General features: G+C 40.1%; 1 protein-coding gene across 5 annotated transcripts in view; it reads right to left on the reverse strand.

Moving 5' to 3' along the window:
* Positions 1-678: 678 nt before the first annotated feature.
* Positions 679-19,977, reverse strand: part of LOC106955258 (equilibrative nucleoside transporter 1) — a 23,347-nt gene continuing 4,048 nt past the window's right edge. For 2 of the 5 annotated variants that reach the window (XM_015045347.1, XM_015045349.1), the window contains exons 2-13: positions 11,811-11,893; positions 11,567-11,648; positions 10,582-10,736; positions 9,935-10,074; positions 8,541-8,675; positions 6,931-7,028; positions 6,767-6,848; positions 5,928-6,013; positions 5,549-5,660; positions 4,333-4,418; positions 2,138-2,337; positions 679-1,893 (exon numbers count right to left, since the gene is read on the reverse strand). In XM_015045347.1, the coding sequence (XP_014900833.1) occupies positions 1,782-1,893; positions 2,138-2,337; positions 4,333-4,418; positions 5,549-5,660; positions 5,928-6,013; positions 6,767-6,848; positions 6,931-7,028; positions 8,541-8,675; positions 9,935-10,074; positions 10,582-10,736; positions 11,567-11,648; positions 11,811-11,839 (1,317 nt within the window). In that variant the 5' untranslated portion in view covers positions 11,840-11,893 and the 3' untranslated portion in view covers positions 679-1,781. Of the gene's footprint in view, positions 1,894-2,137; positions 2,338-4,332; positions 4,419-5,548; positions 5,661-5,927; positions 6,014-6,766; positions 6,849-6,930; positions 7,029-8,540; positions 8,676-9,934; positions 10,075-10,581; positions 10,737-11,566; positions 11,649-11,810; positions 11,894-13,514; positions 13,618-19,401; positions 19,540-19,977 lie in introns of those variants that run through there. The other 3 variants (XM_015045350.1, XM_015045348.1, XR_001426536.1) reach the window with 3 other exon arrangements.

The following is a 19,977-nucleotide window of genomic DNA, read 5'->3' on the forward strand; positions in this document are numbered from 1 at the left end:
TCTTAATTTGACACTTGATGGCAACAAGGAGATAAACATTTCAACAGAAGCTTTACAGATTGTAGATATTACAAACTCAGATTTCATAAGAATAATCTGTGTGCTTTTGCAATCTCAATACTTATGAAAATCAAAACGTTTACTAATCCCTTCACCAAATGTTTTCTGAAGCAATTGCATAATTTGAAGACAAAACTCGTTTTGAAATGTTCTTGCAATGGTTTAATTTAACCACATGATGGCGCCAACTGCAAGGAAACGAGTGGTAAGCTAAAGACAATCAATTGCTAAGATATAGAAATTTAAAAGGCACCGATTAAAGACCATGATCACTGTTGCCACAATCATGGGAATAAATCACCAAGTATGAAACAAGCGGCAAAAGATAAATGCTACGAACACATTGCTTATGGTAAATCTCGGCGTAAAACGTAAATTTGTTTCTTCCAACGACATAAAATTCGCTATTTTCCTAGTTTACAGGATTGTTTACACTTTATTTTAAATGCAAGATATTGAGCCATCTTTAAAGGGAAGTTGTGGGTTATTTGCTGGAGTTTAATGTTCAACAGATCTATCATTGAAAAGTTGTCAGGAATTCAGTTCACAAAGTGAAGAGCATAGATTCATTACACGCGGTGATACGAAGTTCCACAAATGACCACCAGGAGGAGTCGATGTTTTTAAAAAACGATTTATTCTTCCATTAAATACTGTAAGCTCATAACACTTAGACTGCTTTTAAAGCATTTGTTGGTTACGATGTGTACAACTGGTGGTGGTCTATATCTGGTCAATACTGGACATCTAAAGCAGACTTATAAAATACTAATAAACATAAACAAAAATACACACATGTACTGTAGTTCTGAAGTGAGTGCTTGGAAGACATTATAAACTATTGCTTGTATAAAAACCTAATTTTAAAAGAAGCACAAAAAAATGGCACTCTTCCTGATTTAATCACTTTTCAAATTAATGTAAGCTGCATGTTATGTTGCAGTCATTCAAAACCACATGCTTGGCGTAACAAAACAAAAAAAAATAACACGAAATGTGGGATTAAAATCTGAACAGACAATATTTTCCATTCAAGTCAAAATGTCATCTGATCTAAAACAAATAACAAATCCAGATCACTGCTGACAGAGAAAAACAATCTTCAGGACAAACATTAATCTTTACACTGTTTCTGTTATTGTGGTTTGTTAGCAGGAAGAGTCCCTTCAGTCCATTGTGTTCCCGTCTCGTCTTTGTGTATTTGGTTTCTTCACAGGAGCTTGCAGTTCAGCACTAAGTGGCATTTTTACATCCGTTATAACTAACATCGTATTCATGATCACAGCTTATAAATCGTACCTACTGGTTATAAATACTGGCGCGTTGAGGAGCCGCATCTCTCACCGCTGCGTATGCAGCTGTGACCAGATGTCATCTGAACGCATCTATAACGATGTTTCTGTCATTTCTGAAAACTGATCAAGAAGGACAAGAAAGTTTTATAAAAGCATTGTTGCTTAAACACTCGACTGTAGCATCTAGAACTTTTGTAACACATTTGGTTTAAAGTAAACAAATTTCCTGAATCTGGAGTAAAAAATAAAAACATTAAATTAACACATTTTAGCTTTTGGCAGGACGAGTTCCTGCTCAACACGTAAAGGGCTGAGGGGTTTTTTTTTCTAGTCCTCCCTGGTTTCTGCTCCTCCACCCCAGACACGCTCATGTCGGGTGGAGGTGATGAGGGTGAAGCGGTCTTATGTACAACACAAACTCAGGGTTTAGATCACGGCCCGGATAGCAAAGGAGACCGCAGCGCCCAGCGCCAAGCCGAGGGACAGGAAGAAGGCCATGATGGCGCCTGCCGTCTCCGCCTGATGCTGCGGTACCTTCCTGCAGAAAAACAAATCACACAAGAGTTTACTAGGAGAGTACCTGAAACACCCGAGATCGTAGCAGAGGATAGAATTAGCATTTCTCCTCTAAACACGTCATAGTTTGTCTATTTACAGTAATTAAATGTGGCTCAGTCCAGACTTCAGCTCACAGTGGTTCAAACATTTAAACCAATCAACCCTTGACAGCTTTCCATCTAATTATGGCTGAGCAACGGTCAGAGAGGGTCCGAAAGCCTTACTTGGGTCCGAAGCACATGCAGAGGCTGGCCAGGTATCCGTTGGAGAAGGCGAAGAAGATCATAAAGGCGATGTACCAGGCGTCGTGAGCGAACCACACGGGGAGGTATTTCCGAGGGTTGACGTTGCAGAGCATGAAGAGCGGGATGAAGACGACTCTGACGCCACACAGGACAGGAAGCCAGATGCTGTCCTTACCCGGCTGGACACACAGAGGGACGACACGGGACGGGTCAGAACTTCAAGTATACGGAGTACTGAGCGATAAACACAGTAAGAGCAACTGTCTACACTTGGGCGTATAATTTCACGTGATATTTTGTGGCAACTGTATGTCTGTGACTGCATGGTGGTGTGATCGTGATAAATGACCCACAAATACTGATCTGGACCAACATTACCGTTTGAAACAGTCTTCTTCAGGACGTCAAAGTGTGATTTATATCACTGGTCACTGCATTTAATCATATATTTGGAATTTACTGTTTATCGATGCTCTACAGGAGCCAAAAGTGGAGAAAATAGCAAAAATATCATTTTATAAGTATTTTTCTACAACGTTGAATCAAAACACTTTCTCAAAGCCTCATCCTGATTTGAGAACATTTGCGACGAACAGTTTTACAAATTTCACCAGTGAAAGGCAAGATAACCTCATTATCCCCGTCGGAAACATTATCTGCCGCCATCATTCCCTGACATCATCGTCTCTGTGCGCCAACCAGGCAGCAGTTCAGTGTTTATCACGGGATGAGGAGATTTCACAGAGCGGTCAACTGCAGGACCAGGAAAATCCAATCAGAGCGTCTTCATCTGACGATGATAAACGAGCTCACATGCTCCCGCAGCAGCTGACCGTCACGGAGCCGCATTCCTCTGCGGCGAGTTTGTGCCGTAACTGTACTCCGTTTATTCTTGATTCCTTCAAATCCGGTCAGCTCGTTCGCAGGAAATTAAAACTTCTACGGTTTTCCCTTTTTTCTTGACTTTCTGAATAATAACCTCCATGTTGTCTTGGGATAGAAACCAACATTTCCATGAATTAGTCAATGGTTTTACCTTTCAGCAAAAAACAAACAAAAAAAACCCATACAAATCAGAGAAAACATGAAACTATTTTCAATCTAGCTTTGTAAAAACATGTCTAAAAATAAAATATGTCGTTTTCAGATCAAGCTGAGATCTGAAATATCTCAGCTTGCATAAAGCAGCACAAGCGCCAGCATAATCCTTTTTTTTTTTCCAGCTGAATTGAGATCTGGACTGAATGTCATCCAGTTGAACCGGCCTGTGTTGATTTGGAGAGATTTAAGAGCCGGTTAGGAAACGAGGGAAACCTCCAGGAAAATGACTTCACCATCAAAGAAAAGATGTCTCGAGACATGATTTCCTTTTGCAAACTTCCCTCTTTGTTTGGTTTTGACTGGGAAGAAACGGCATCTTTTACCAAACTGAAGACGTTGCATCATTTTTTCCGTCATGTCAGCTGACGGCTCTCTTGTTGACTCCGTGTGCAGATAAATTTGCAGAGTTTGCACGTGTTTGTCCTGCAAATGCAAATAATACGTTGTCTTATTGTTTTTTCGTCAAATATTAACCTGGTAAATATGTATTTCTGTGTGCTTTTAAATGCATTTACAGTGGATCAGTGGGTAGAGTTAGTTGTCTTTGTTCATTGTCTGACTGGATGAATGCAGCTCTTGTGCAAAGTGCTTCAGTCGTCAGTTCTAGAAAACTACCGCATGAATTCATCCATTTATGATAAAAGCTGCAAATTCATGTTTCTGCACTATAAATGTTTTTTTTATTGCTGCTGAGAAATAATCCACAAATGTCTGAATGAGTCTAAGAGTCATTTAGTTCAGTGTCTTTGACCCCTCCACCATTGTTCTTTCAGGATCCCCACCGGGTTTTTTTCCTCGGACCTTTAGAGAGACTTCCTTCGCTCGGAAAGAAAAGACACAGACTGCTCTCCAAAGCAAACCTCTGATCTCAGCAAATAAACTCGCCTTCTGGACGTTCAACAGGAAACAACTTTTGTTTTTCCAGCGTTCCTCACATGCAGGAACAGCAGAGAGTACTCTCTCTCTGCTGTTCCTGCAGATTCATGGATGGTTTAAAGAGGCTCTCCTGCAGACGTACAGATGGGTCTGTTGGTGTGTTGCGGTTAAATCAGCGTATCGGCGCCGTTACTGACCCACATGCAGACGGCCGTCAGGCTCCTGCCGCCCCAGTCCATCACGTTGAAGAGGAGGAAACACGACACGGGGATGAAGTACGTATCTGGAGAAAGATCAAAGCAAAGAGACTTTTAAAACGGAAACATGACCGGGCGATAAATCGACTTTATCGACTCAATTTTTGGTTTTTGAAGTTTTAATTTTTATAGGTGTACCTCTGGTCACCTGTCTGCTGATGGGAACAATGTCAGCACGCCCAGGGCGGCCATCTTTTATTTGGACTTTCAATTCAGATCAACTCAAATATTAAGGGCTTTAAAAAAAAAAAAAAGTACAATAATAAAGATATAATTTTACAAAAATACAGCTGTGATAATAAGAAAATAAAATTGTAAGACAATAAAGTTGGAAAAAAATACCGGAAGAGCGTTTCAATATTGCCAGAGCAAAGTCACAACATTGTGAGAACTCCGACACGCTAAATAAAATAAAACGAGGCGTTTCAGCATCTTGTGAAGTTGTACTCTGGTATCACTTTTAAAGATAAAGACATTCTTAATCTTTCAGCATGTCACTATCAAAATATTATCAGCAGCAGGACTTTGAAACGACGGACTGAGCTCCTCTAGCAGATCTTGATAACTCTGCAGAAGCTCTTTTTCTCATTAAAACGCCTTTTTGCTTGTTATTTTAAGATGTTCTGGTAAACGTGGAGTAAACTTGAAAACAGGAAACCAAGGAGATTTTATTTTTAAGCCATTTCACCCAGCCCTTCTTATAATGCACTAGAAATCAAACATTTATGTAAAATGGAGGCCGAGGTGAAGATGATGTGAAAACACGGCATTCTCCTCGTTAAGTGACATCCATTAAATTAATTTCAGTTTTCAAGCAGCAGCACGATCTCGTGCCAAAAACTGAAGTTTTAAACCTTTAAATCCGACTAAAATTATTCAGAAATGATTCACTTTATTTTTCACAAATTTACTCACAATAACTTCCAAACTTAAAAGTCAATTTTAGACAAAACATTACTGATGGTACTTGAAGGACCACCTTAATAAATTAGGATAAAACTGAAAAATTTCTTGATTTTAGTAATTAAAAAAAAAAAAAGCGATTTAAAAGAGAGACGATTTCTCCCAAAATCCTGAAATATTGCAGGAACTTTTTTAGGCACTGGGAACTTTATTTTATTGCATTATGGGTTATAATCTCTTGTCCCAGACTCACCCCAGGCGCCGCCGCTGGTCGCCACCGTCGAACTGACGTCTACGGTCACCGCCGGGAACGTTCCTATGGTGACGGTGAAGATGAAGCACACAGACAGAGCCATCACCCAGATCTGAGCAGAGAGCACAAGGATGACATTATCGATATTATTCTCCGTCTCTGTCATCGTCGTACATCTGGTCGCCTCTCTGCAGCGACGACGCAACATCTGACAACATGCTAATTTAAAAACACTGAAACGTCTGACCACGTGTTTTACTACATTTACTGAAAGCTGAGAGGTTGAAGGAGACACATTAAGCTTAAATTATCAACATTTCTGTAGGTTTTTCCACTTTAAGTCATCACTAATAAGATGTGAGCAGCCGATGATTCGGACCCGTTTGAAGATGTTGAAGACAGACGTGCCGCCGCTGGATTCCTCCTCCATCAGATCCGTCCCCGGACGCTTCTCGTCCTGATTGTCTGAGCAACAAAATAAACAAACCAAGATAAGGTTTTAGTTTGAGATCATTTCCTGTACCTTTCTTCAGTAGCCAAACCAAACATCAACAACCCAACACACACACACACACACACACACACACACACACACAGTCAAGTCACAAGCAAAATATGATTACATTTTCCCACTGCAGACGGTTCTGCCTAGACATGTCACATGGATTTACTGTCTCCAAACGGAAAGTTGGAGAAGCGTCTCGGTTTCTAATCTCTGCTGGATCAAATGTCATTTCAGAAGTTTCCAGTTGTTTCCAGTCGAGCAACAATCAGAGTCTGAAAAGACAATATTCGCCAAAGCAGAGCGTAGCACTTTTTTTGGAAAGTCTGGTAGAAAATACACTTGTTTGTTTTGCCGCCAGGAAGAAAACAGGCTCCCGGTTTTGCAGCGACAGGTGGAGTTGAATGCCAGGTGAGCACCCGGATTTTAAATTTAACTCCAGACTGCAGAAAGAACTGAAAACTTTGCATTCAGCAAAAAAATAAAACATAAAATAAAATAATGCTGAACTTTGCAAAAATAGTTGGCTGTTTCTCGTGATGTAAAAATAAAAACCGCATGCAGACTTCCTGGCATTTCTCAGATGGAAAGCTAAAGTCTATTAGAGGCTAACAGGTTATTTTTGTTCACAGATATTGCAGCATCTTTCTGCTGAGTAACTCAGTTTAGCATTCTCCGTTTCAAATAGAGCAGACATGCGATAATGTTTCCTGTACCTTTCTTCAGTAAGTCCATTTTGTTTTCCTCGTCAGCAGATGGTGCCGATCCGTTACTCTCCATGTAGAACTGGAAGAACTCCTGGTGACGAAAACACAACCATCACGACGTTAACGAGGACGGCAAGAAAAGCAGAGCTAGTGTCAGAGTTGGTGAGTTTTACCATCTTGGGCAGCACGAAGTAGGACGTTATGGCCAGAAGAATAACGACGCACGCCGTGATGAAGTAACCAAAAGCGCTGTCCTGCAGCTTTGACCCACCTGAAGATACAAAATCACAAAATTATAATGTCTTTTTAACATCTATATTCAGAAAAAAAAAAGAATATCCGGTGGTGTAATTATTATCAAATACATGTTTCAATGTGCAAATGTGTCCAAATTGGAAAAATATCATGTGGATGATTCTAATTTTTAATTAAAACATATTTTGCTCTTGAGAATCTGGTTAATAGCAGCGTTAACTGAGAAATTAGGGAACTTTATATGAGGTGGTGTGACGGGTTCATTAAGAAATAAAGTGTAAATCCCTTTCGAGCAGTGAAATGTGGAGGCGAGTGGCTCATAAAGCCGGAGTTAGCAGCTAAACTAACCGAAAAAAGTCCCAGCAGTTTTTATTGAAAGATAAACAACTTCTAAGAAAGAGATTCGTTACCAAGCAGCCAGTCCTTACGGGGGAGTTTATCTATAATTACCCAAGATATAGACTCATTACTAAGCATATTTTTAATAATAAACATGTGTGGGAGAATCAGTACTGAGGCTGCTAAATCATCTTGTTTATTGTTTCTCAAGAGCCTCAGTGATGATTAAACCGGATCTATTCAGGTTTGTGTGAAACAGAAACTGCAGATCCATCAGCTGTGAGTTGAACCTGCAGCTCTTCCACTGGCCCGCCTCGAACCCGTACGGTCTCGGTTCGTAGTACCAGCAGAACCGATCGACGTACGGCACCAAAACCATTTGATTGACAGCTGATGGCAGTCATTGTTCGTCTCGTGATTTACGTCACTGACGACTCCAAAACGACCCTTAGCGTTTAGAGTTTAGCTTTAGATCGCGGACGTGCCATCAGAGAACTGCATGCAGGAGTTTAATCATGAGAATAATCAGGAGCAGCAGCAGGAACACATGCGGAAAGTTTGACCGTGGATTAGCAGCGCTGCTAGCATCTCTGAAACACGGACAGAACCACAGCGGCCAGCTTTCTGACGGAACTGCTGTGTGAAACACAGGAACTACATAATATTAACTGAATTTTATGTTTCATTTGGTTTAAATAATAATAATAAAGTTTATGCATAGCTACTGGTTTACATCTTTTGACTCCATTGCCTAAATTCAAAAGGTTGTAATTAAATTTACATTCATGGTGAAATAATCATCTGATCTGGGCCTTCATCATTATGTTTGGGCCAGCATTGAATTTCTATAAGACAAAGTTAAATATCTGGACTTATTTTAATCCAGCAGAACCAGAACCTCAACAAACATCAGCAGAAAGCCGAACACAGCAGCTACTGCAGCTGCTCACGTCCCGCCAACAATACGAGGAATAGACCGCGGAACGGAAAAGCTCACTACCTGGTGCAGAACCGAACCAGTGGAAAAGTGCCTTAGGTAAACCAGAACCACCACTAGTGTGCGCAGCTGTGCTTTGACTAGACCAGAACTTTGTAGAAAGCGCTGCCATCAGAGTGTCAGAAAGGTGTGTGTGTGTGTGTGTCTGGCAATAGATGTGGTCTAGTGGTGCGTTTTGTGAGCGATGCTTACTGGCCAGGGCGCAGATCATGGAGAAGGCAGCGAAGGTGCCGGCCAGACCCTGACCGCTCATGATGGGAGTGGTGTAGGAGGCGGGCAGAATCCCTGCGAGTCCAAACAGACTGCCCTGGAGAACGGCGCCGAACGCTGGAGAGACACGAACACCAAATGGCTTAAAACACAGAGGAGCACATAGAAAGACACAAAGAAGAGAAACTAAACCATTACTCCGCTACAGAAAAGACTTCCTTAACCACAGAATGATATGAGTCTGAGCTGCATGCAGAAATAATGAGCTGAATATCAAAGCTCCAGAGGTCATCATGTTCTCCTTTAAAGAAAGAAATAAAAACACATCGGGCTCCTCGTGCATGAGAACAAGCAGGTCAGAACCGACCCAATGGGAGAAGAAAGAGGATGAGCTTATTCCCGCTGTGCTGTGACTTGTTGCGAATAAACAAACGCAGCGAGAAGAGAGTGCGTTGAGAATCCCAGCGTGAAGCTATGCTATGTGCTGCATGCTCTTGGAGGTTTTCCCATCGCTACAAAATTCCTAATGTGAAACGGACCTGGAAGAAGACAAGTCTAATTCAGTCCGACAGAAGAGCTCCACCATTTATACAAGGTTGCTTTAACTAGGCCAAGGTTTAATGCTGAAGTCACTTTGCCCTCAGTTTGCTAATGTTGCGCATATTATCCACCGGAAACCTAAAAGAACATACTAATAAACATATTTTGTACATTACTATGTGTACCACTGTGCTAATGAGATACAAATAGGCAGCACTGAAAATAATTTGTTTGTTACAGCAGCTTTTACTGCATTTAACGGAAGCCATATTGGATCATGGGGTCAAAGTTGGCGAGAGTTCTCAACCTTCATGAATCCCATTTATATATTTTTGTCTTTAAAGTAAATGTATGTTTCAAAACATTTTAAGAAATGATAGTTAAGTAATCTATACATATGAAAATGTGTCAGTGAGCTAAAACTGAAAACACCCGACCTTCCTGTTTGTCTTTACCTATAACCTGATTATTAAGCTCCTCTAGTTTAGTATTTATTTTTTTGCCTTTCATTTCAGTGACATAAATAAATCAAATCAAATAAATACAAGATTATGAGCAACAAAAGTAAAACCCTCAGTTCTGACATGGAGGAAGGCTGGAGATCCACATCATCGATCCCAGTGTTCATGCACTATTTAAACGAAGATTGTATCAAAAGCTAAACTCAGTCTTTAAAGACGTGAAAGGACACAATCTCCCACACAATCTTCTTAATTTTCTCATGCTTAGACAAGTAAAAATATGTCAACATATGTTGCAAAACAGGAACATGGTCTGTGAGCGACTCCACAGAGGGTTTATCGTTTTAAAACTTCAGATGTAACAAAACCACTTACAGTTGATGCAGACAATCTTAATCATGGTGAGGGTGAAGAAGGGAACAGGCTCTACGTCCACTTTGACCATGATGGCCGTCACCATGAAAACGAGGAAGATGACAGCCAGGCTGCCTGAGATGCGCAGCTTCTGAGGGATTCTGAAACAAAGCAGAGCGATACAGAGTGAGAGAAAATCATTCGCCTGTTTTCTGACCACGATTCTAACAAAATAAGTTTTAGAATAAATGTAAAGCGCAAAAAGGGAAATGCTGGAAAGTCACGATGTCCCAGCTTTTCTTCTGTGGCAGGAAGCAGAAGGAAACCAAAATAAAGTAGGTGTAAAAAAAAAAGAAAGAGAAAATTCAAGGTGAAAAGAGGGAAGTGGGAAACATAAATATGCCTGTGTTTGTTCAAGGAAAACATTCACTGAAGTCTAATTAAAGCAAACACAACATAAAGACACATCCCTTAGGAGAGGATAAAGCGGATGCTTTGCCGGGTCTCATGTTGCATGATCTCTCCTTCAGTAAATATAGCAAAGGAGCAGCTACTTTAAAAAGTAAAAAAAAAAAAAACATCCTGTGGATCTACCACAGTTATTAGAGATATTTCCAAACAGTGACTGAGCATGTTTGACTTCGTGTGGCGAAGAAGACGAGCGTTACCTTTGGTGTATGAAGGAGTTGAGGCAGGTGAAAATGAGCAGAGGCACCATGGCGCACAGCGTCATGACGTTGCTGAACTTTGACTCCAGCACGTTGCGTTCTGAAGTCGCATTGTTGTTTTCGGCTATCGGATCTTTCAGTCGGCTTGTGAAGTACTGAAGGAGAGCAGAGAGAGGAGTGCGGATGCATTAGTGCAGCTCTCCCACTGCCTCAGAGCAGAACACAAATTACTAAAATGTTTTTTGGGGGGGATTTGTCTCTACCAGCTTTGCACATCTGGACTGACGTTTTTGGCTAAAGAAGCTAAAACTCAGTCAGATTAAATGGAGAGAAACTGTAAGCTTCAGTTTTCAAACTCTTCAATCTCTCAAATCAAAGATGCGTCATGCTGGAAGATAAACTATTTCCTGTTAACTCTGACCAGCTCGTTATCACGGCTGGAGAAAATGGTTCCCACAGCATGATGCTTCTTCCTCCATGTTTCATTGTGGGGATGGTTTGTTCAGCGGTTCTTTTCTGCCAGACGTAGAGTTTGCAAATGGGAAAAAATAAAAATGTGATTCTTGTGTGACCTGGAGAAAACTACAAACTGGTCTGATGTTTTTCTCACAAGATTAACAGAGAGAACAACCGGACGATGCACTGGTTCCTTTTGGTCTCTTGCACATTCATATTTGTGAATTAAACATGAAAAATGTGGAAGTACTGAAAAAAAATATTATGTGAGGCAATCAGGGTGCCATGAGGAGAAACTATTTCAACATAAAATTTCTGTCATTTTCCTAACTAGTCTTATTTTTTAGAAAAGTCAGCATTTCTTATTGCTCATAAAAATAATTTAAATTTGTAAAGGATCAAGATAAATCCACCTAACTGGATTATTTCAGATACGCTGATTAATATGTGAATTTACAGTTAGTTTAGGTTGTGCAGTAAAATACAATAGGCTCTCTGGTAAGATGAAGAAACATCTTGAACATCCTACCATTGTTGCTGTCATGAAGAAATTCCACGGTAAAAGTGTTCCCAAGCCCAGGATGAAGAAAATAATCCATACTGCGTGGTATCTGAGAAAGGAAATCCAGACGAGAGTTCGTCAGTGAAGCCGTTTGTCTTTAGATCAACAAGCTGATTTCATCAGGCCTGGTTGTCAACAGACAGATGCTGAAGACAGGAGCGTTTCGTTCAACACAGAGATGTTATCTCTGGTTTACAGTAACGTGTCTCACCTGTCCTGAGGTGCGTTGATGGCCGTCATGGTTTTCGGTCTGTGTCTGGTTTGTGTTCAGTCTTTGATCGGGGGGCACCAGGTCTGAAATGAACAGAAAAAAAAAAAAAAAAAACATCAGCGAGCTAAAATTGATATTTTACCACAATCAGCAGAATCTATTCCTTCTTCATGTAAATAGATGTTCTAAAATATGGAAAAAACTGATCTGGTTCATACTGAATGTTAATATGTTACAATAACAGGGTTTCCCTCAGTGTATTATAAGTCTGGCGGGCCACCAGGCTTCACTTGTGCCCCCACCAGGCTAAGCATTGCTTATTTATTTAAGTGTTTTTAAAATGTTTGCATTTATTAAGACTGTATAGTTGGTGTTCAGGTGTTAATCTTCCAATCTTTCAATAGCACATACCGTATTTTCCACACTACAAGACACACCGAAAAACCTTCAATTTCCTCAAAAGTCGACAGTGCGCCTCATAATCCGGTGCGCCTTATATATGGACCAATATTGAGCCCCAACAGGTCTAGCAACTACGGTAAGCAGCTACCGACTTCATTTTCAGCCGTAGAAGAAGAAGCGTGCGGTGCATGCTGGGTTAGTTGTCAGGACACTGGTTTATAAAAGTTAGACTTTTTTACAAACCAGAATCAGGTCGTCTGCAGGTCATTTAGCACCACGTTCTCCACGAACAGAGAAGGGTGACCATCGTCCGGCCACATTCCGGCCCAGTCGCGGAAGGCTCTCCTCGCCGACTGGAGTCGAACTGTTTTGTTGACATTCACTTTAGTGCAGCTCCATCTAGTGGATGCATAACGCAACTCCAGCCTCTACTGTAGCGTCTATTCTATGCGCCTTATAATGCGGTGCGCCTTATATATGAAAAAAGTTTTAAAATAGGCCATTCATTGAAGGTGTGCCTTATAATCCGGTGTGCCTTAAATATGGTAATTATCGAGTGATATTTTCAAATTTCCTGTCAACTGTAAACATTTTTTTAACTCAAAAACACAACAGCCGCTGGATGTTTAGCAAGTTTTCTGGGGGAAACCTTGAATAAGTAACAAATATTCCGATCTTTGTATGTTTGTAATATCTCCATTTGTTTAGATTTGGTGTTTTGGAGGCAGTACTGTTTATTTTAAATGTTCAGAGCTACTTTTTCCTCCCCATCTGGTAACTAATTATATTTACATACTGTGTCCCAAGCTTCTGCTGTAGGTTAATTAATTCACAAATTGTTATTTTCCAGGCAGCGACATTATTTATAAAAGCAAGAACTAAAACTTGGCAGCAAGCTGGCACAGGCTGCTCAAGTAGACATCAGCAGAAAGAAGAAGAGCCGATTTCAGCCTGTCAAACAATCGTGGAGTCTTGTTTTCAGATGAAACCGGCAGATTAACTTTTCAGCAGAAATCGCTGTGGCTTCTGGCCAGCTGAGTTGGCAGAGCATCACAAATCTTAAGAAACAGATGTGGCAACAACTCTCCTTCCTAATTGGAAATGTTTCAGTCATTATGCAGCCGCAACAGCAGAAGGTGGTCAAATGCAGCAAACAGTTTACAGAAACCTTACCGCTTATGGATAAAGTTAGGCAACGACTGCAAAAGTCACAATTCAGAATGCCGCAATATCTCAACACATTTCTCTACACTCTCTGAATAACAAAACGTGACAAAGTACCCTGAAACAAAAGAGACTTACTGTCCAGCACTGGAGACTCCAGCTTCCTCTCATCGAATAACACAATGGCTGAACAAGCTCCGCACGCCTCATTTATACCACAGAGAGGTTCACTAGGTTAACACCCTGCTAAACACTAGACCTGGCCCACTCTGCATCTCCTCCTCCAGCCTCTGAGAACTCGAGGATCCTCAACCCAGCCCCTGTTGTGCAGCTTTACATTCACATTCCTCTCACACACATGTGACCATCCCTGGCACATCGACGTAAACTCTCGAGCAATTATGGAGCGATGTTTGGTCCTGCATTTGGTCCTCAGCGAAATGACCACAAACAAAAAGCAAGCAGGCACCCCAGCCCGCTCGCTTTTTACTGTTTTTATCCTGTTTTCACTGTCCTAGCTAAAATAACACTCAATGTGACGGGACACGTGCATGTTTTAACCTCACTTCAACACATCATCTACAATTTTGCAAATTGCAAAGAACTAGATGAAGGCAAATTTGGTTGTCAAATAACTCGACCTGTGTGTCTTGATCATTCTTCCTCTGGTTTGAAAACCATTTCGTTTTGTTCATCTGAAGAACTTTCATCCACACATTGATTTGTTCCAAGCATCTGTTTGATGCTTGAATGGGTTCAGAGTCACCTGGTGACATAATGTAGAGCTGAGTATCATCTGCACAGCTACAATAGCTAATCTTATTACTTATTGTATTCTGAGCTAGAAGGGGAATGTTAAAATTAAAAGGGGCTCAAAGATGGAGCCCTGGGCAACACCGCATCTGATTTTTCTCAGCTCCAATGAGAAGTTGCGTACTGAGAAGTTCCTGTTCTTCAGATCAAATCACACTTATGGACTATACCGGAGACAAAAAGTTAATGCATTTGTTAATTTTATTTAAAGTAAATCCTAGAAACATTGCATTATTGCCGTAATTCACAATTTTTTGAGCATTTTCATGAATTGATTGAAAAGTGTTTGGATCCTCAAGGTGAAAAAAACTAAACCTGAATGATGGTACAAAGAAAAATAAACCACTGAATCAGTCTTCAATTAAATACACAAACACTGCAAGATGCATGAATATAAATACTTGTGCAATCTTAAACCTCATTAATGTCAAATGTAGTTTACTGGCATAACAAATCACATGGTGCATCTGACTGGTTCTGACTACCCCAGGACTTTGCACACAGAGTCCTACATATGAATGCAGCTAACGCACGATTAACCCATTAGGAATCACGGATCGCAGCGACTGGACTGAGGAACCACTGTCTGGGAAAGGCATGAATGCGGGCTGGGAAAACAGCTTTACTTCTGCAACAAAGACATTCCTGGAGAACCCAGGAGCTATCTTGGGTTCTCCCATGATGATATCCATCTTATCATCCGTCTCCAGAATGTTTTAAAAGAACTGAGAGCTTCATTGTGTTTGTGTGTACGCTCAGTTTTAAATCCAAAATACCCGCAGGAGGTTCTTTTCCGAAGAAATAGAAAACATTTTTCAGCAGAACTGGAAGAGATGCTATAGCTGACATTATGTAACGGTTAATTACAGACCTGCTTCTGTCATGTCTACTGGTAATTGAACAGAACCAAGGAGAGATGCCGAACGTACACATCTATTATCAAATTTACCAATAATTACATTTCGACCCAACAGTAACTGCTGTTCAGTCAGCTCTGAAACACACACACTTCTATTTCTGACATGGTGGGAGAGCAATTTAGTTTTTTTACCCATCATCTTTCTCCTTTGAAACCTTCATAAAATGTAGTAATTTGTGTGGAAAACAAACTCAGAGACACAATAGGGATCCCATTAAGTTCAGCTCCACCTAGCTCTGGTGTAGGTGTGGTTGCTTCGACCCAAACTTTGTGGTTTGGAAAAATCCTACAGTCTGAAACAACTAGGAAAATGTGAAATCTGATTCAAACATTTTCCAGGTCCAAATAAAAAAAAAATAAATAAAAAATTAAAAAAAACCAAAAGGCTATAAAGAACAAAATTATATTCTCAAGAGTTTGTTCTTGGTTCTACTGTTAATATAATAAACATGATGTAAAATACATTAAAATAAAGAATCTCAAACTCTATCCATCCATCACTAATCCAAAAATCGGACCCCCCATACATCATCCATCCATCCATCCATCGTTGTCTATCAAATGTGTATAAACTCTGCACCAACCCACACTTCCAATTGTCTTTCATTCTAGTTTTAATCAGCTCCACGTTCTTGTCTAAACTCTTCCTGGACTGAAGAAATCATCTAAAAATTCATCATGTAATATTTTGTTTTACTTCAATAATGTTCCAGACTTTGACTCTGGAAACTTGCGTCTACTTGCGTCCGGGACTCTGTCCTGGAAAAGCTGCAGGAACTCCTGGTTTTTGAAGATAATGTTAATGAAATAAAACATCCGAGCTGGCTCTGGCTGTCGCCACAAGCGTCTAATCTCTCTGCTCCGCTCAGCCAGCCAAACCTTATCATAGCCAGCAGCATCATAGACAACAACAGCGACAACAGGACCCCGTTTAAAACATACCGCTAAGGCCATGCTCCTGTAAAGTATGTCTCTCTCTCAGCGCACCACGCTCATGAGCCAATTGGCAAAGGTTGCCCGGTACTGGAGCGGTGCCCAGCAGAAACACAGCATTTTGCAGTCTGTGCAGTGGTGCACTTTCACACATTTACTGGTTGTCCTCTCTGTGACATTCAGAACTGGAACAGAAATTCAAACTAAAGCTCTGTTCTCGTTTTTCTATTTTTATATTCAGTCGGATCACGCCGATATATAAAAAAAATGCAATTAGAGGAAAACACAACGCTGAAGTTTAAGAGCCGTGGATGTAGAAGGAGTTTAAAAGGACACGAGTTTATGTTCCTCACTGTATGTCAGCTCTAACAGAGTCACCTTTATTATCAGACTGAGGAATAGTTTGATGCTGGTCATATGATCAGGGGAATAGAACATCCTTCTGGAGGTCATTTCCTTGTGCTTATGGAAGCTAAACACACACAGACATGCAGAAACACACACTCTCACACACACATAGCAGTGCCATTTCATCAGGACAGATTTAAACCTGAATGTTTTTCTCAGAAGTAACAGGAGGAAACGAATCAACACACCAAAACTATGTAACAAGAACACTTTTAGAAATAAGTTTAAAGAATATTTCATCTATATAACCCCAAATGAGTTCAAATGAGAATAAATACTACAACAATATCTTGGACAAAACTCATGTTGAGGCTTTCTAATTGGTCCTCAGATGACCAATTAGAAAACATCTACAGACCGATTCATGCTTATCCTGTTTCTTAGAGTTCAGCTATCTGCAACCAAATCAAATGTTTCATAACAGGACAACAAAGAAAGGAAAGCATTGTCCTCCTTATCAGGTCATAAAACATTAATTACAGCCTCAAAAGAACAACAACCATGTGATATTTGTACACATTAAGCTGCCCTTTAAATAATGATCAATTCAGCATGTCTACAAAATGGTCTCCATGTATTATTCACTGAAACAGGATTAAAGTAAAGTAAACCATCATTATCAGGCGTCCTGATAACGATGCATAAAGAGACAAAGAAACCCACTGGTGACAAGAATCAGAACCAGCTGTGTGGATCCTGCTGAAATATGACCAACTATCACCGTCTGACCAGCAAAAAAGTGCAACCAGGTCACATTGACAACCACATTCTTCTGGGTGGATGTTACTGCTGAGTGGATAAGACTTCAGAACAGTAAATTCACTGACTTTAATAATTGATTAAGGTCCAAATGTTTCTCTGGAAACGCCTTTAACAGCAGCTCTGACACACAACATGACATTTCCTTCACTTCTATTAAATATAAATAACCTCTCGAAGCAGGAAGACTTGAAAATATATATTAAACTGTGTCCTTGTACCTTCTAATAATCTTCCTACAAATATCAAATTGGAGTTGCTAAGCTTTGAAAGTAAGAAAAAAAAAGAGAGAGAAAATATTCACAAAATGTGGATATTAAGTGCCACAGAAGCTCATTTCTCTTGACCAACAGAACATTTTTATTTCAGTAAAAGCAATAAAACACTGAGGCGAACTGCACACTTTGCACGCTCTATCCACAGACGGTTGAGATTTCATACTTGCATGCTTACTAGCAAGTTTGATGAGTTATTGAAATATATCAGCGCTGCCATCTTGAGAATACCAGTTCTCCAAGTATCTACATTTCAGCTGCATGACTTAGAGATCTTATGGTTTGCTAAACAGTAAACAGACCAAAACCGGAAATGTGTTTTGATCAAACAAGATTAGGATTGAGCCATCAGGAAAACAGATAAATGCCGACTGTCAGGTATGGTGGGGGATTCATGATGCTGCGGGTCTCTACCCAAGCTTGAACACTGGACAAGGCAAGGCGGTTAAGTTACCCAACATCACAGAGTTGAGATGAGTTTGAGAAACCGCAAATGTTCAACTGCTTTGGTTCTTCTTTTGAACAATAATGAGGAAATGAAGCAGCAAAATGACTCAAGTTTTCTCCTTACTTCAAACAAGCATCATCTAACTTGAAACCACCAGCCTAGTATTTTTTTCACCTGTTGTGGATATGCAACAATTAACTTATTAATATTTAAAACCTTTTGAGACGGTAGACAGCGTTGGTACTGGGTGTCGCTTTGATGGGCCATAAAGAACGAATCATGTTAGTGAACCATGCGAGTGTGACATTGAAATGAAGCGCGATCAAACTCTGAATCATCTGAGTTTTAGGCTAGAAGTGACGACGCCTCTGTTTAAGCTATAAGAGAAACTTGAAAGACATTTGAAACCTTTGTGACAGCAATAAAGTTTTCATTAATTCATTGTCCAGAAGGAAAAGAAAGAAAAGAGTCAAGACGATGTATGTTTTCTAACATTGCAACATGTTTTACTGTAGCAGATGTACGCCAACCAACTGGACAGAGAGTAAAATTAATCAGTTTTCCATGATTTGGTTCCAACTGAACATCAGAAGGTCAAATACTGGAAACTAATGTTTTGTTCATGAAGTGCATCACAAATCAGCATCTCTTTTGACACACTTTTTGTTCATCTTTATGAAGAATCAGATAAAAGTTATGGACGTGCGCTTTAAAGCATAAAATGTGATCATTGTAACCCATTTTTCCTGTTGGATTCAAAACCATTACACTGATCAGAGCATCTGCAACGCAATTTGTCTATTATGGCCAAAGTTTGTTATCAATTGTTCACACAAATTAGTTTGTATTTGTCACAAGCCTTAAAAAAAGAACAACCACTTTCAATAAAAGTGGAAATTAGGCTGATATTTGGATCATTAAGACAAGCTAAGAGGAAACGTCCTTGAACTTAAGACACAGCAAATGCTTCAGGAAGCTAACAAAGTACATACTTCCTTCTGTTTACTCAGCCCTGGTATGTTTCGGTGTTTGGACCCAAACAATGCTACAGTAAGTGATTTCAATCCTGTGAATCACTGACATTTTTATCTCTGATATATAAAGATCCAATCAAGAACAGGAAACAATAACAAGACAAGGAAACAGTCACTTACAAGATACATTTAGAGTAGTGCAATTAAGTGAGGCGGAAGATTAAAAGGTCTGACGTCTTTTGTCGTCAGCCTGCCAGCTCTCCACCCCAAATGATTCCCGCCACTCTGAGAGCAACGAAGACCCCACCTCCAGCTACCAGCCTCTGTAGTTTGTAGTGACGCCTCCTCACCATGTGGCAGTGAGTAAGAGTGCGTCCTTCTAGTCTCAATCTAGTTTTTATACCTCAAAACGACTACCTCTGTTCATCCTGCCTTCACAGGCGATAAAAAAAACAAAAAACAGATGCCCCTCTGACTTTGATTTAGCTTCAACTCATCCTGAAACAGGTGTGAAAAAGAAAATCCCACCGAGGGGCAGATGTCGGCTCACATCAGCTGTTTGCTGAAAAACAAAGACCCTTCTCTTTTTCTCCTTGCTTCAGGGTGAACGGAGTTGGGGAAAAGCACAAACGCTCTGTCAGGACGGAATAGAGACACTAATTTTACTTTATCTTTAGCCTTTCCAAAAAGTGTAATTTTCTTCACTTGAATTTATTCTCTTGTAAATTAAGGCCTTTGCTTCACATTCAACCCGAATATGAAACAAGAATGAACTGGTAATTGGAACAGTTCATTCTTGAAAGCAAAGAAAAGCAACGTCAGATTATTATTATCATTATTCAGAACTGAATATTTCTTTACCATCTATTGTGCCACTGCCACATGTGAAAATCTCACTAGAACAGCTAAGTTTGATTTCAAGTTATTTAGGTGTGTAAAGAAGAAGATATGAAATATATTTGTCATAGGTTATAGAAGTTGTTTTTTCAACACATCTGTTTTTTTTTTTTTTTTTTTGGGGGGGGGGGGGGGGTGGGCGCAAAATTTTTTGGACATTTTTCCATTTTAAGGT

This window comes from Poecilia latipinna, unplaced genomic scaffold (genome assembly GCF_001443285.1).
Source record: "Poecilia latipinna isolate Pla-1442-1.1 unplaced genomic scaffold, P_latipinna-1.0 Scaffold722, whole genome shotgun sequence".
In the NCBI taxonomy this organism is placed as follows: domain Eukaryota; kingdom Metazoa; phylum Chordata; class Actinopteri; order Cyprinodontiformes; family Poeciliidae; genus Poecilia; species Poecilia latipinna.